Source organism: Dipteris shenzhenensis, chromosome 11 (genome assembly GCF_047967505.1).
Source record: "Dipteris shenzhenensis isolate YYH24624 ecotype China chromosome 11, Dip_SZ_1.0, whole genome shotgun sequence".
Classification (NCBI taxonomy): Eukaryota; Viridiplantae; Streptophyta; class Polypodiopsida; order Gleicheniales; family Dipteridaceae; genus Dipteris; species Dipteris shenzhenensis.
In genome coordinates, this window is record NC_141606.1 from 14451397 (window position 1) to 14462846 (window position 11450).

General features: G+C 41.5%; 1 protein-coding gene across 6 annotated transcripts; it reads right to left on the minus strand.

Moving 5' to 3' along the window:
* Positions 1-508: 508 nt before the first annotated feature.
* Positions 509-8300, minus strand: LOC147896650 (nucleosome assembly protein 1;1-like). Of its 6 annotated transcripts, XR_015541735.1 has the most exons (14): positions 8161-8300; positions 7692-7735; positions 7492-7587; positions 7317-7409; positions 3638-3731; positions 3433-3494; positions 3213-3338; positions 3059-3117; positions 2723-2900; positions 2013-2056; positions 1732-1921; positions 1520-1540; positions 1058-1379; positions 509-660 (listed from the first exon to the last, which is right to left on the minus strand). XR_015541735.1 is itself a non-coding variant. In XM_087381092.1 (13 exons), the coding sequence occupies exons 1-12, from the start codon at positions 8222-8224 to the stop codon at positions 1561-1563; spliced, it is 1068 nt and encodes a 355-aa protein (XP_087237218.1). In that variant the 5' UTR covers positions 8225-8300; the 3' UTR covers positions 733-1379; positions 1520-1560. The 6 variants fall into 6 exon arrangements, 4 of the variants coding, with proteins under 4 accessions (XP_087237218.1, XP_087237219.1, XP_087237216.1 ...); XR_015541736.1 differs by lacking the exon at positions 509-660 and having other exon boundaries at positions 733-1379; positions 1680-1921; XM_087381092.1 differs by lacking the exon at positions 509-660 and having other exon boundaries at positions 733-1379; positions 1520-1578.
* Positions 8301-11450: the final 3150 nt, after the last annotated feature.

The following is an 11450-nucleotide window of genomic DNA, read 5'->3' on the forward strand; positions in this document are numbered from 1 at the left end:
AATGGGGAGTAGCTATACACCATGCAGCAGCTGCAGTTTGTCTCTCCGCTATGCATATGCAATCCAGATCACCTTGATACACGTAAGTAGATGAGACTAGGACCTAGAGCTATGAAAGGTTCATTGAACCCTACAACCCCACTAAAGGTGGAGGAACGTGTTTTCAAAACCCCATCTCTGCCTTCTTTGCCTATCTGCCTTCCACTCCATCTGCTGCTGTCTCCCCCACTCGTGCACATTCATATGAAAGACTCAACTTAGGAAAAGGCAGCTCCTCCCCTCTCTTCTCCCCCAAGCCTTCTCTCCAGCTTTGTTTCAGCTGATTGTATCCCTACAGCCAAACTGTGGCTAGCTTCCCATTTCATTAGAATAATTAGTTCCCAACAAGTTGTCGTTAGAAGGGGGGGGTGTAATTTGCGGCAATTTCTTTTTTCTTTTTCTAATGAATATCTGAATAATCACTCAAGGAATCAGAACAACTCTGCAGTGAATTTTGGTTGTCAACGTATCATTCCAATTGGTATTTTGATTATGGTCCATTGTCCATTTATGTACCATTCAGTCTACAACCTCTCAAATTAACATGCCCACAAGTTGAGGAAAGAGCTGTAGCCTTTGATGTTAATTCTCCATGAAGAGGCAAAAGAGTCCTACATCTCCCTGGAGGCAAAAGAGTATGTGATTAGCAAAAAAGGCACAAATTCACCATTAAAGCACATCAGTATCCTAAACCATAACTCTGCAATTTACTACTAAAATGAACATTCCATTATATAGGCACCCGTTGCACAAGCAGTATGGTCAAGAGCACGAGTCCTCACAGAGGCATACAGAATTTGCCCTAGCACCACAGTATCTTTCGCCATTCCAAAGCATCAGAACTTTCACAATCCACTGCTACTAGCTCAGCGCTTGGAGCACAAGAACTCCCAAGCTCTGGGGCTGTCCAGTATTTATAACATTAGCATGACCAATGTGGCCAGCCTGAAAAGAGAACCAAGAACCAAGACGGACTGCTTGAAAATCTATTATTCTGCTCATCTCAATAACTTCTTACCTACAAAACTGTTTGCTCCTCCTCCAAGAACTCCGGAGAATCTACGAAGCCAAGCTCCCACTCTTCTGGACTTCTGAACCTCGCCCTTCTAAGGGCACCGTGAGGCCAGCCGAAAACTCACTCTCAAATATTACACCCCTGCAAATGATATAAATGATGGAGCATATCTGACTCCATGCAAAAATCACCAGCACTCTGAAGTAGATCACCTATGAATGAAACTTTTAAGTTACAGGCCCGGCTCCTTGATATCACACCATTTCAAAGCCTACTGCTGCTTGCACTCTGGGGGCTGCTCACCTGAAGGAAGTTTTTGCCCAGCCTGTCAGAAAAAACAGAAGATTGCCTTAGTAAGGTCCAGACCACAGTCCCCAAGACTTCTGGTAACCAAAAATAAGTCTGACCCTGTTCCTGTTCTGGCTACTGTATCATTGTGAACGCATGAGTTGATAGCAAGCTCACCTTTGAAATAGGCGCAGATGGCTGCAAACAGCATGCAAATTTTAAGAACTTCCTTGAAACTACATCAACAAATTAAGCCCTATAACTTGACTTAAATGAGAATCTTTGAAAAGAGCGTAACAAAATTTCTATTGCCCTCCTAAAAGATAAGATGACCAACCATTATAAGATAGGCATAGCATGAGCTTGAAATTGAAATGGTATCACAGCACCTTTCGTACTTTTCCTTCATCTTCATCATCTTCCTCATCATCATCTTCATCCTCATCTTCTTCATCATCCTCTTCTTCTGTCTCTTCACTTTCACCTTCCTCATCCCCATCCTCAAATTCTTCCCCTTGCAAAGCTTCTCCTGTAAACCAGGAAACTGCATGGGGGATGATCCTATCTCTGATTGTCGAGCTGCAAACGAAAATAAAATCAGACTCCAGAAATTCATCCCAAGACACAGAAACATCAGAACAGGAGAAACAGATTTGTGATTCCAACATACCCAATGTCATAATCTTGCTCCATCATATCCTGTAGCTGTTCAGCCTGCAGGGACAGGCATTAGAACAATGTCACAAACCATAAAATCATTTCCAACCAGTTAGAACTCATGCGTAGTACCATATCATACATTGTAATAAAAAATGATGAGTCCCCCACGGTCCCCTTGACATTAGAACTATGTAAAACCATAAAATCCTTGTCAACCAGTTAGGTTCATGCATTGTAAACTATCATAAATTGTAATTCAAAATGACCACTGCCCTCTTGGTGCCCTTGAATATTGAAGCCTTTACATTGAATTTGTTTTCTCATTGGAAATACAAACTAGAAAGCTCTGAAAACTTATGACCAGGCATTAGAACAATGTCACAAACCATAAAATCATTTCCAGCCAGTTAGAACTCATGCGTAGTACCATATCATACATTGTAATAAAAAATGACGAGTCCCCCACGGTCCCCTTGACATTAGAACTATGTAAAACCATAAAATCCTTGTCAACCAGTTAGGTTCATGCATTGTAAACTATCATAAATTGTAATTCAAAATGACCACTCCCCTCTTGGTGCCCTTGAATATTGAAGCCTTTACATTGCATTTGTTTTCTCATTGGAAATACAAACTAGAAAGCTCTGAAAACTTATGACCAAAAATAAAACCATCTTTATACAGGAAGCAACAGTTAGAACTGCAACAATAAGCAGTTACCGTGTCTTGATCAATATCTTCATGATCCTCAGGTACTTGAGGCGGGCTGAAAAAGTTGAAAAAACTTTCACAAACTTCAGTTTTAGTGATAGGCTTTGCATTCTTTGCCCCCTTCTTGGGTTTTTTCCTCAAGACTTTCTGAGTCAAGTTCTTGCCTGTCTGCCACTCGATCTCCGTCCTAAAACCAAAAACATCACATCCATTGGCATTGACCATAGTTCTCACAGGTGCATCAAGCAATTTCACCCTCAGAGACATCACAGGACCTCTTTAAAACATACTAAGACTTGCATTGCTAACTAGATCCTGCAAGGATGCAACATAATATAACATTACCCAATAGCACGTTCCAAAATTGGCTCATCATCCTCAATCATATGATATGTCTTGGTCAGCTGCAATCTCACGACAGGACTTAAATCAGCTTGCCTTCTCATCCTGTAGCCGAAGTGTTCTTTCAACACAATAAATGGTTATATGTGCCACATACCACAGTATTCTTGAAAAAAGGGTTGGTATCAAAAAAGAATTCCAGTTTAAATCCCTTTGGATTATCAATTTTGGACCACTTGATATCTTTCAAGTACTTCAAGGCATCTTCGTCTCGCTCTGTAATCTGCTTACACAAAGTCAATGCTTCTTACAAAAGTGTAACAAGGAATAGTAAACAGGTCCACAGTGCACACACAATGTACTTCCATCAATGATACCTGCATTGCCAATGTCTCATTTGTCTTCATTGCACTCAACCAAAACTCAGGAACTCCTTTCTCTGGAAATATTATCCAAAACACGTTAGTGTCAATATGCACAGGTAAAATGGACATACGCCTCTGGAAGATAACCATAAAGATGTAATGAAATAAACATTCCATTTGAAAAACTCTAGGTAAGGAGCTTAAGTTTCCAACAAACCTTCCCCCTTATTCTCATCAGCTCTAGCATCCATCTCAGTAGCCCCTTCAGTCACACCCTCCACTTCAGAAATTCCATTGACAATCTCATAGCGCTGCAGTGTTGGCAACCAAATCCATTCTTCAAAGGTTCAGCTAAATACAAAAAACAAGGTACATAATCTAAGGCCACTAACAAAAGAGAGATTCTGTAGCACAAATTACACTTATTAAGTCATACACAGGGCAATGTACCAACAATCTCATACGACTTATTATTGTCTTTTTTGCTGAAATTTATCCTTTTACCGCTCTATGGAACCTATCTTTTCCTACCTTGTCATAATACATGAAATGCTTTTCGGAGCTCTTAACACTTGACAAATCCTATGGTTTGTCCTTATTAATTCAAAAATCATTCTTCATTGCCCCACCTGCTTTCAAACAGTCAATAAAGCACAAGATGCTATTTCACCAATCAAAATTCACTATACACCTGCCATATTGAAGCATCAATCGTCAGGAAACCTTACGCAGGCCCCGTCCAGTGCACAGGGGCAGGAAAGAGCAGCAGCACAGGGGGGCCTTCTGAACAATCCCAACCTATATAGACCAATTCAAAGCATATCACGGCTACTCAGATAAAGCCCCTAGTGTGCTTCCTCGGAAAATGCTAGGAGACTACAGTTTCATGAAATACAGATTCTGTTCCCGGATACCTGGACTATACAGGAAACTTGCCCCTGGTATATGAGGAGCAATTCCATGACAAGTTCCCAGGGAGGACAAGAAAAACAGCTAATTGTGCCAAACCTTGACACCAGTGGGACGCGCAGCTACAGCTGCCTGCCTCAAAGACCATCCTTCATCTTAGAGCTATATGTGCATGTCTAGAGCCATCTTTCTCAGCACACCCATGTTTGCCAGGTTGACATTCCTTTCTGAACTCCATTTTAAGCTGTCATTGTATGTATCATTCAGCTGTTTATGTGTTAGAAAGGTTCTGTCCAAATACCATTATACAAGCCAAGTATACTTAGAATAAAGAAATGCAACAAGGTTTTCAGCAAAGGTATGTTTCTATTGTGATGAGAAACAGACCCCTCCACATAGGCATGTATACAAGATCGCGAACAATGGGACAACCAAACTAAGTATGATAATATAGTTAATACCTCACTTCAGAACAAAAGATTCAAAACATTAACAAGGACAAGGCATCCATTAACGTAGGGTTAGGAAAAAGGGGGTGTAAAAAGGACTAACTCCCATCCAGGATTATCCACAATGGCCCTTGAATGTCTTTTCTTTTGGATGTACGGGTGCAGTATCATTGGCATCACCAATTGGGGCATCTTGCTGCTTGTATCTATTGGATACCTTGAAATGGGGCTGCTGCAACATTCTTGCCACATCATTCAAGTATCAAGGGCTTCTTTTCAGCACCTGGTGTGCTCCCAGATGTGATGCCCATAGTGCTTGTACTTGCATTGGCCTGAAACATTTAGCCCACTCTCATAGGCTCACATCAATTGACAAATTAGGATGCAATCCTTAAATGAAAGGCAGTAATTTCTCCCTAAAACATATCATGTACAGGTAGAGTGCTATATCTGTATTTCTTGTTTGTTCCAAACAAACAAGCAAAAACATAAAAGAGGTCACAATCCAATTCTGCCAATGGTCACATGTGAGGGACTTGCTTCTCATGTTACGCCATCAAGCGTGGATAGCTCTACAAATGCATCCCAATGCAAATGATATGATGATTGGATAGAAGGTAGCGTATCCTCCAATTTATGCTCAAGCTCGCTTAGCATTCTTAAGACGCCTTCTTTAAATGGGTAACTCAAGGCTTGGCTTCCTCTATGCCCAATTGTATCCCCTCACTTGAGGCTAACATGAAAATAGAAATGCATCTCTTGTTAAAGAGGGCATCCTATCACCAATATGCATCCAACGACACATTGACTAAGCCAAGTTGTGACCCAAAAACATGGCCAAAAGGTAGATGGCTATTGATCAAGATACTCTAGCTTGGATTGTCTAAACAAAAGGCCATGAAGGCCTACTCACCAACAAGCTTCACAAGGATGAGAGTCTCACTTAATGTTCACAACTAGAAGTCAAAGACGCAAAGCATCAATCATAAAATCCCCACACATTTTTTTGGCATCTCGATGTCCTACTAGAATTGACGTGTCACCTGCTCAAAGCACTCTCAACACTCAAGAACAAGCTACCCAAGCATGTCTCAAAAGACTAAGCTAGCCGCCACCTGATCTAGCCAACTTACAAGTTATATTTAGAATCACGTATTAAAATATTATGCTTAACGTGTCGTGAATATGGTTCAAAATTCACTAGACCTGATAAAAATAGGACGCCCATGCTAAGTGTCTCCTAGAAATTGCTCCCAATGTGGCACAAGTTGAGATGATCCTCACTAGTATATTGCTCAAGATTGTCTCTATACACATCTAATATGCTACAAACGCTTTCTCATCCCTAACAATATAAAATGGCTGCTCTATCTAGAGGCAAGCAACTAGGGTCCCCATACAAGGTGTTATGCTCTCTATTTTCATAACTTTTTACACCCATACAAATAAGGACACAAAGGATGCCTCTCCCACTCTTCTTGTGCTAGAACTCCATAGTGACAATACTACTAACCATTGCTTACTCAACTCATTTTCCCCCTTTATTATAATCTTTTACACCGTGTGTGTATGTACATACATACATACATACATACATACATATATATATATACATATATATATATATACATATACATATTATACATATAGATATTATACTCATTTTCCCCCTTTATTATAATCTTTTACACCGTGTGTGTGTGTGTGTGTGTGTGTGTGTACATATACATATACATACATACACATACATATATATATATATATATATATATGAATCCAACTCATCCTCTAAAAACAAGCGCAACTTAGTCACTCATAAGGTTGAAAACCAAAACAAGAGAGCTATGATCGACAATGCAAGGGGGAGCGAGCACATGCTCGTTCTTGCACGCGCGTGCATGTGTGCGTGCAAGAGAGAGAGAGAGAGAGAGAGTGGGAATAGGAACGGGTGAATGGAGGTATGGGCATGGGATGAGTAAATAAAATTGATTGGATTGATGCTTTTTTTCAAAAGTGTCACTAGAGCGTTGCTACCTGGAAGGTAGCCCTGGTAAACTCCCTCATGCATAGCAAGAACTAGCTACTATGACATCTCCATCAATGTCATCCGTGCCCCAACGGCGAACATAGACCATCGTATCAAGATATACTCACATACATATCCACACCCACACATACTTGCGCATCCATTTCTCGGAAGTTCTTAGCATTGAGTTTCTATAAGCACTCCAAAGGTTAAAGGCATACTCAATCGTGACAAGCTGGCACTAAAGTAGAAGCAAAAATGATACTGGTTCAATGTAAAAGATGCTTGATGTATCAAAATTGCTTTGAATCAAACAAAAAAATGATGGTGGTAAAACCTATCACAAGCTCCATTTTTTGCATGTGTAAATACTATCTCTGTGTGTGTGTGTGGGGGGGGGGGGGGGGGATCTTTGACTCATTAAGTCGTGCTATATCCGTCGAGCTTAAAGACAGCACAACGCAATCCAAATGGACTGGAAAACAAAGGAGAATCACGAGAAGCCCGCATACCTTAACGTACAATGGTTCATAAAGCTTCTGATAGCGAGCTTCCAACGCTGCTTTTTCTTCAAAAAACATTTTCTCTAGTTCATCATGTTGAACCTGAAAACGGAGGCAAACCTGTTACGGAAGAAACCTTGTCCAAGCCCCAATATAAGATGGACGATCACGACAAACCACGCACCTGGATCTCTTGCAGAACAGCTACACGCTTCCTTACATTGGGCGTAAGTGCCTCTAACACACCAGACTGCTGTCCTGCAAGAACCTGCAGCTTGTCCTAATCCCATATAGAGTTACAATGTCAGTCTGATAGCTTCTCTGGTTTCCCGAATAGAACAGAGGACAATGGGCTATAGGAGTCGAAAACAATGCTCGAGCTACCTTCAGAACGTTCACAAGCCCAGCGCGATCTGCTGCGGTGAGACCTGCACAGGGATGGAAAAGACAAATCAGATAACTTGACCGAGAGTCACAAAGCAAACTGCTGAACACAGAGAAATGGTAAACGACGTCCAAGCGGTCCTCCACAAGGCACGATAGAATCTCAGGCAGATCCAAACTCCTCGAAAAGCATTTGCATCGCCAAGAACAAAGAAACGTGCGAATGTAATTAGAAGCCTAATAGAGTCAGATCCGATTTAGCTTTAAATCGATTGAGCATGCGGCCATGAATCACAAATCCGGCCAAAGCGTTGAGAAAAGGAGGGAAAAAAGCGGATCTCCAATGAGAATGGAATCAAGAAAGGAGGTTTCCGGGAAGCGGAAGCGATCAAGATCCAAATGGAGGGCAAGGAAACGATGAGCAGGCAGATAGATATGAGACAGGGGAGGGAAAGAAAGGGAAACAAACCTGGGAGGGAAGAGCCAAGATCGGACATGGCGAAAGAGGAGGGGGACTTGTCGTCGCTGGTCATGGTGAGGAGGGAAGGGAAGGGCGGGAAAAGGGGAGAGGAGCAGAGGAGAAAAAGAAAGAATGAGAAAGAAAGAAAGAAAGAAAGAAGAAAAAGAGGAAGAAGAAGAAGAAGAAGAGAAGAAGAAGAAGTATAGTGGTATTAATGGCTACAAAATAGGGTACTTTTTACAACAGCAGCAGTAGCACACTCCACACCCCCTAACCCTTGGGGGCAATTCACTTGTTTCGAACTCCACTCGCTCGTTCTCGTTGCCAGACACCACCATTGCTACATTGGACATGCCTCTGTTCACTTGCTTATGGCAAGTTCCCATTTACAAGGGTTGTGCCTCTGTTCACTTGTTTATCGCAAGTTCCCATTGCCAGACACCACCGTTGCGAGTTCTCGTCCCCAGTATATGTTCCCGATGTGTCGAAGCCCGGTTTGCACGTGTCGCGCTCGTCCATTTGTCACTGTGTATAAGTAGAGGAGGGAGATTGAGTGCACCCGGCCAGATGCGTCTGGAGCCACCCTTAGGCAAGCTTCACAAGCATCCGTCTCACGAAGTTGCTTGTCCAAAAGAACGTTCATGAGAAAAGTCTGTGCTGGTTCGAACAAGTGCAAACACTAAGAAGTCATTGTGGTATGATATGTGGGCATGCTCGAAGCATGAATCCACTGCTCATTGCTTAATTGTGCTAGACACTCTTGCAGCAGGTCGGATAGGCTGCTCGAGCTTTGTTCCCTGCCCAGGCATAACTATGTTGCGAGCTTATTTTCTTTTACACTACAGTTGTGAACCCCCTTATTCTGAACACTACACCTCGTATTTAGTCTCTCCCCTCATTGTCACATCCTCAAGCAACGCAACTAGTTCACTCCTATCACTCCCTAGGCACAAGATCGGGGCACCTCATAGACACACATACCCTTTAGTCCAAGGCTTCGCTCTAACCAAACCTATGTGCTGCTCATTTTGAACCCTTGCCTCAAATCATGTTCCAAATGCAAGGTTGGAGACAAATGGAGAAATTCCCCCTGATTGTAGCAGAGCTCACCTCCAACATCCAACACGTCCTATCATACAAAAGTAACCAATGGCAATTAGTGAAGAAGGCCAATAGCTCCACTAATGATTTCGGCCACTAGGCTTCAAGGCTAGGCATCCAATTGCACATGCAAGGACTCATATGTCTTGGCTCATACACATTGTCTTTAGAAAAACCTCACTCCCACCCTAGAGGTCACACAAACTTCTATTGCCTCATCTAAACCCTAGAGGTCCACCGGGAATTCGCCAAGCTAGTTAGATCCTGCTATCAAAACCTACAATCTTAATGCTATATTTATGGTTTAAAACCCCCATGTACTTGAACTTCAATATTTTAAAATAAGAGAGTACACACAATTGCCTTAAATACTGCATTTGCATGGTATAGCTAAACTGGATCAAACTTGTATAATCATAACCTTTTGGGAGCAAGTGAGTCCAAAAAGACAAAACTAGATATTAAATTAGAGGACCTGTAAAACACTCAGAATTCTCATTGGGGCTCTATCGTGGGTCATGTAAAAAGTTTAGTGTGAACCCTATTAGAGCCTAACCCAACATAAACAATCAAAAGCATCTTGACTCTCTTACACACGTTTGGCCTCGAATGTCTAGGGTAAGACTTTCCAGACAAGGGCATAGAAGAGGAAAACTTTAAGGGAAATATAAGCAAAAATAGGGGGAAAAAGGGAGAAAACTAGGAAAAAATTAGAGAGAGGGGTTGGGGGGAAGGAAGGGAAAAGGAAGGTCGAGGGGGGGGGGGATTTAAATATGGAAATAAATAGGGGGAAAGGGATAAAAAGTAAATAGAATGTCAAGTGGAAAAGGATAGTAAGTGTGTGTGTGTGTGTGTGTGTGTGTACCCAACTTAACCCCAATAGGATACAACACACTAGGTGAGACAGTAGGTCATCACCTAGTGTGATGACCTATTGTCTACACGAAAAGGAATAGAAGTGTTTTTATAAGGGAGTGGAAAGGAAGTATTAGAGTATGGTGAGTTTGAAATTCGCCAATCAAAGGTAATTGTTTAAGAAGAGGTCTATGGTAGGTAGAAGTTTAAGCAATACCGGGGTGGGAGAGGGACGTGGGTTAACCTAGGAATTAGTTGGGAAATAAGAATTTATTGGGGCTACTATGGGAATTGTTTGGGCTAGAAGAGTAAGATAAAAAAGGTAAGTGGGGAAGAGAGAATAACTCAGCGAGCAAAGAAGTGAGTCAAGAGGCAAGAAGGCCTTAATGACTTAAATGTACTATATACAATCGTCCAAAGTTGCAAGGGAAACATTATGTGTGTGTTTTAAACTTGACATGACCCCTTTCCATAGTGAAATGAAAACAATGTAGCTCAAAAGAGAGAGCAATTGGCATTAATGAAAAATATTGAACGCTAATGTTTTGTCAAAAGGTCAAAAAATTGTAGAATGCACAATTGTTCAAAAGGTTGCGCTTTGATAAGTCGTGGCAAGCATCACTTTTATTGAAGAGGGGAGTCTGCATACATGCCACCATCCAATAAGAAAAACATGGTGAAAACCCGCTTAAAGCTTAGTTGGGAAGACAGGTGTCATACGGGATCACAATAATATTGACACTTATCCACAAACTTATCAAGCATGTTTTAATTTAAAGAGTGTCGAGTAGAATGGAGTAACCATAAGTGAATTTTGTACTCTCTAGAGTTTATAGATGTAAGTATGAAAAAAGGAAGGGTATAACATACTTGAGAAGGGGAGAAGAGGAAAACTTTAAGGGCAATATAAGCAAAAATAAGGGGGGGGGAGGAGAAAACTAGGAAAAAATTAGAGAGAGGGGCTGGGGGGAAGGAAGGGAAAAGGAAGGCGGGGGGGGGGGGGGGGGATTAAATATGGAAATAAATAGGGGGAAAGGGATAAAAAGTAAATAGAATGTAAAGTGGAAAAGGATAGTAAGTGTGTGTGTGTGTGTGAGAGAGAGAGAGAGAGAGAGTGAATGGCTAATTAAAGAATGCCAAGTCAAAGTAAAGTAATGAAACTGCCAATCCCTTAGGTGAGCCACCTCCACGATGATATAGAAGGGGAAGAAGTATTTCCCTTCCTTTTACCATTAGAGCCATATTACTAAACCCACAAAATTTGCTAGGAATCCATTGCATCCACCAAAAAATTAAGTAGGATAATAGTTAGTAAGGGAATTATGGCATTTATCCTTGCTTAT